The sequence below is a fragment of the Mus caroli genome, chromosome 7 (assembly GCF_900094665.2).
Source record: "Mus caroli chromosome 7, CAROLI_EIJ_v1.1, whole genome shotgun sequence".
Classification (NCBI taxonomy): Eukaryota; Metazoa; Chordata; class Mammalia; order Rodentia; family Muridae; genus Mus; species Mus caroli.
Window position 1 is genome coordinate 101835622 of NC_034576.1, and position 4134 is coordinate 101839755.

General features: G+C 53.4%; 1 protein-coding gene across 1 annotated transcript in view; it reads right to left on the bottom strand.

The window, feature by feature from the left end:
• Positions 1-303: 303 nt before the first annotated feature.
• Positions 304-4134, bottom strand: part of Dgat2 (diacylglycerol O-acyltransferase 2) — a 28966-nt gene continuing 25135 nt past the window's right edge. The window contains 2 exon segments of the mRNA XM_021167362.2: positions 304-1396; positions 3295-3571. Coding sequence (XP_021023021.1) covers positions 1242-1396; positions 3295-3571 — 432 coding nt within the window. The 3' untranslated portion in view covers positions 304-1241.

Genomic DNA, 4134 nt, shown 5'->3' on the forward strand with positions numbered 1-4134 from the left:
GCACATGTCTGTTGCACCACTATCTGCCTTGTGCCCACAGAGGATAACAAATACCCTAGAACTGGAGTTACAGAGAGTTGTAAGCTACCATGTGGATGTTAGAAATTAAACGAAGGTCCTAAAAGTAGCCAACCTTCTTAACCACTGAGCCATCTTTCCACCCCTGTAGCCACTAAATCTTGAAGTCAGTTGTTACCCAGCCCATAAAAGCCCAAGGTTGAGGGCTACTGAACGGATTCTGTAGTCTGTCCTGTGCAATAGGATGGGTAGTGTGTACGCATAGCATTAAGCAAGAACTCACAGGCTGTTCTTGTTTCCATTTATTAGTCTAGGAATATACAAAAGTGTGACATGGCACAACAATCTCATGGAGAAAACAGAATACACAGGAGGGGGTGGCTTTCTCCCAATGCCTCATAAAGGCACACATGTGAGGCTTGGTTTAGGGAGGACCTCCTGTCCTGGACCCAGTGTGCTGCACAGGAAGCCAGGCACCTCTGTGAAGAGAAGAGAAGCCCTTCCTCACACCAGACTTGGGGTGTGGCTCAGGAGGACATGCACCAGAGCAACGCTGAGCTGTGTCCATGGTGCCAACCTCCAGAGTGAAACCAGCCAACAGCAGCGAGATAACCCAAGACGGCACCTGTGGGACAGCCTTGTCCCTAGCACAGGAGACAGGAGGCCAGGGTAGGCTCAGATTGAAGAAGAGGGCTAGGGTGAGGAGCAGAGACCCACGCCGGGCATTCCAGATGTTATCTACCACCCTCCCCAAATGGGGCCAGCTATGCCCTCTCAGCCTCCCCTTGGTAAGAAGAACCCGACCTGCAGTCACGGGTGGGAATGGAGGTGTTTTTAAGACCTGGCCTCTGCCTCTCTAGAATCCCTGGAGCAAAGTGGATTATCTAAGTGGCCGAGTCACTAAGGACTGCCCTTCCCCAGTTAGCCAGGGCCAAGTGTCTGTCGTCTGGGGAACACTAGAAGGGGTGGGGTAAGAAACCATCAAGGCCCATCAATGTCAGCCACCACCTTGAGCAGGACACACTAGAAGTGAGCTTAAAATACTGACTCTTCCCTTCTCAGAAAAGATCTAACATTGCAATGGTTTAACAAATTATAATTTCTCTTAAATAACCCACAGACACCCATGACGCTTCCAAATTTACAGAACAAAATGCACTCGAGAACTTGGTAGAAAAGGATTTGCAGTCGTTCCTCCCAGGAGCTGGCCCGCGTGGGCTGGGTCAGTTCACCTCCAGCATCTCAGTCTCTGGAAGGCCAAATTTGGTCTTGTGATTGTCAAAGAGCTTCACCAGGGCCTCCATGTACATGGCGTGGTACAGGTCGATGTCTTTCTGGGTCGGGTGCTCCAGCTTGGGGACAGTGATGGGCTCCCCCACTGCAGAAGAGGGACAGAGGATCCGTCAGTCAGCGTCCCTGAGTGGCCCATTCCTGGGTGCCCAGTGGGAGGTGACCCTGTGCTACGGGCAGCATGGGAAAGACCCCACCTGAGAGTGTGGCCTCTGAGCCCGGGTGAAGCCCAGCTCCACACTCTGCCATGAGTTCCCGAGTAAGGCGTGGACCACAAGCTTAGCTTTGGCTTCACTCAGGACAAACCCTGCCACCTCTCAGAGCCTCAGTTTCCCCATCTGCCACCCACCATCTGTCTCGTAGAGCTTTCCTTCTAAGGATTCTGGGAAGAACAGAACACGCTTGAGCAGCCATAAGGGAGAGAGAACAGTCCTCACGACCTGCTTTGCCTCATCCTGCGTCATGTTCAAGCCCAGCCCAGCCCACAGTCCAGCAGCACTGTTCAGGCTCTTCTCCCTGACGCATACACACCCCTCCCCACCGCCACTGCTTCAGCCAAGGCTCCTGAAGCCCCAGGCTGGCCTCCTGGCTTCTGCTTTTGGCCCATCCTAACCTCTGTTCTCCCCTGGACCTAACAGCTCCAGGGATCCCTTAAAGCTGTAGATGTATGCAGATCTCACCCTCACCAAAGCAGCTTCTCTTCCCAGCAGGCAGAGGTGACTATAGAAAGCCACAACTGGTCAAAACCTCATCCAGGGGAGCTCAGCCCTAACGCACAGGTCTACAATAGAACCCCCACACCCAGAGCTGAACAGCATCTCAGAAGAGGAGACAGAAAGACTGTGAGAGCCAGAGGACCGGGAAGTCCGCTGAGGGAGTTGGTCCCCTAGAAACGACAGGGAAGCTAACCCCATGATATTTCAACAACATGAACCAGACCTGAACAATGACAGAGCGAGACACGCCAGTCCAGAAGGGCACTCTTGGGGGTGGTGCTCCTAGACTAAGAACCCCAGGCAACTAGTGACGGCTGAGAGCAGGACTAAGTCTTCTCCCAGAGATAAGTCCCCTTTGGTAACCCAATACCAAGAGGTTAGCCCTGAAATCTTATCCACCTGAGTGAGTGAAGAGTGCCCGGAGCTCCCCTCCAACTGCCCCGCAGCAGCTTCCCACCCTGCAGCTGAGGAGGCTGCACTGGCTCAAGCCCCGGCCCCTCAGCCACCCCAACTCCACCCCACCCCACCCCCACCCCCGTGAGACGAGCCGCCCTGTGCCGAGCACAGGCAAAAATGCCCACCCTCAATATGCGGGTACTGCCTGACCTTTGGACATTCCAGTCCACTCTTCAGAGCCACATGTGCCCATGAGATCTCAGGCTTGGGAGCTTAAACACACGCCCACATGCACTCACATCCCCCCCTCACACAACCCTGATCCTTGATTTTCTGAATGCTCTGACTTGTCCTCAAAAACAAACACACACTGCTAGTTGTTCCCTTAGGTCCCACGGGTCTATGTTTGTTTACTCTTCTTTCTGTTCCTCACAAGAATCAATACCTTGGTTTTAGAACTCTTGTTAGGCAGTTTTTATTTTATTTTGAGCCAGGGCTTCACTATGTAGCCCTGGCTGGCCTGGAACTTGAGATGGAGAGCAGACTGGCCCCAAACCTGCACCAATTCTGTCTCTGTCCTCCATACTGGGATTGCAGGCATTCACAACGACACCTGGCTCCTCCTCCCTCTTTTCTGCAGGGTAGGAGATGTCTCCTGGGTGGGCACACTATTGAGTAGAACAGCAGACCAATCCTATAGCTTTCCCTCTTACAGCTGCATGCCCAGTGGTGCCATACCCAGTCCTCACAGGTGTGTGGCCCTGGCTCAGCCTCCTCACTCCCAGTCCCTCAGGGTCCTAATGACAAGGATGTTCTCTGAGCTGGGTGACCTGCTATGCTCAGGATGGCCTTCAGCACGAGGCTTAGGACTCACCGACGGTGGTGATGGGCTTGGAGTAGGGCACCAGCCCCCAGGTGTCAGAGGAGAAGAGGCCTCGGCCATGGAAGATGCAGGGGGCGAAACCAATATACTTCTGGAACTTCTTCTGGACCCATCGGCCCCAGGAGCCCTCCTCAAAGATCACCTGCTTGTATACCTCATTCTCTCCAAAGGAATAGGTGGGAACCAGATCAGCTCTGCAAGAGAGAGTCCCAGACCAGTCAGACCCATCACTGGATGTCGTTCCCAGGTCATCCGAGAGGGCCTGGCTCTGCTGTCCAACCCAATTCAACTTCCTCACAGGCACAGATTCACCTCATGGCACAGACTCAGCACACTAGCTGTCCTTGTCCCTCCCTGCCATTAGTCTGACCTGACAGAGCACACCATCGAACAGCCTTTCCTGAAACCCAAGAGAAGAGCTCGTTCTAAGATTCATAGGGCCTCAATGGCTTGGACTACTGGGTCAGTGCAGTGAACCTGGCTCACCCTAGTCGAGGCTCCCACAGCTGAGATGTGGGTGGAAAGCAATGACAGAATACAAGGGGTAGCTTTAGACCTTCAGCTCTAACCCCCAGGTCATGGATCCTCTGTCTTCCCCAGTGGAAAATGGGTACTCAACTCTCCTCATCTGCCAAGAAGTCTAAGGGATCCTAGAAAGCTGACTTTGCTTATCAGAGTACAGCCCTGGTTTTCTAGAAAGATCAGTGTTCCAAGCTGCCAGCTCTTGTCTAAAGGTCACCCTTCCAACTGGCTTTCCCTGGTACTTCAAACAATGCTATCTCCTTCCTTGTCTCTTATTCCCTTTCTAGGTTACGGGGGGGGGGGGGGGGG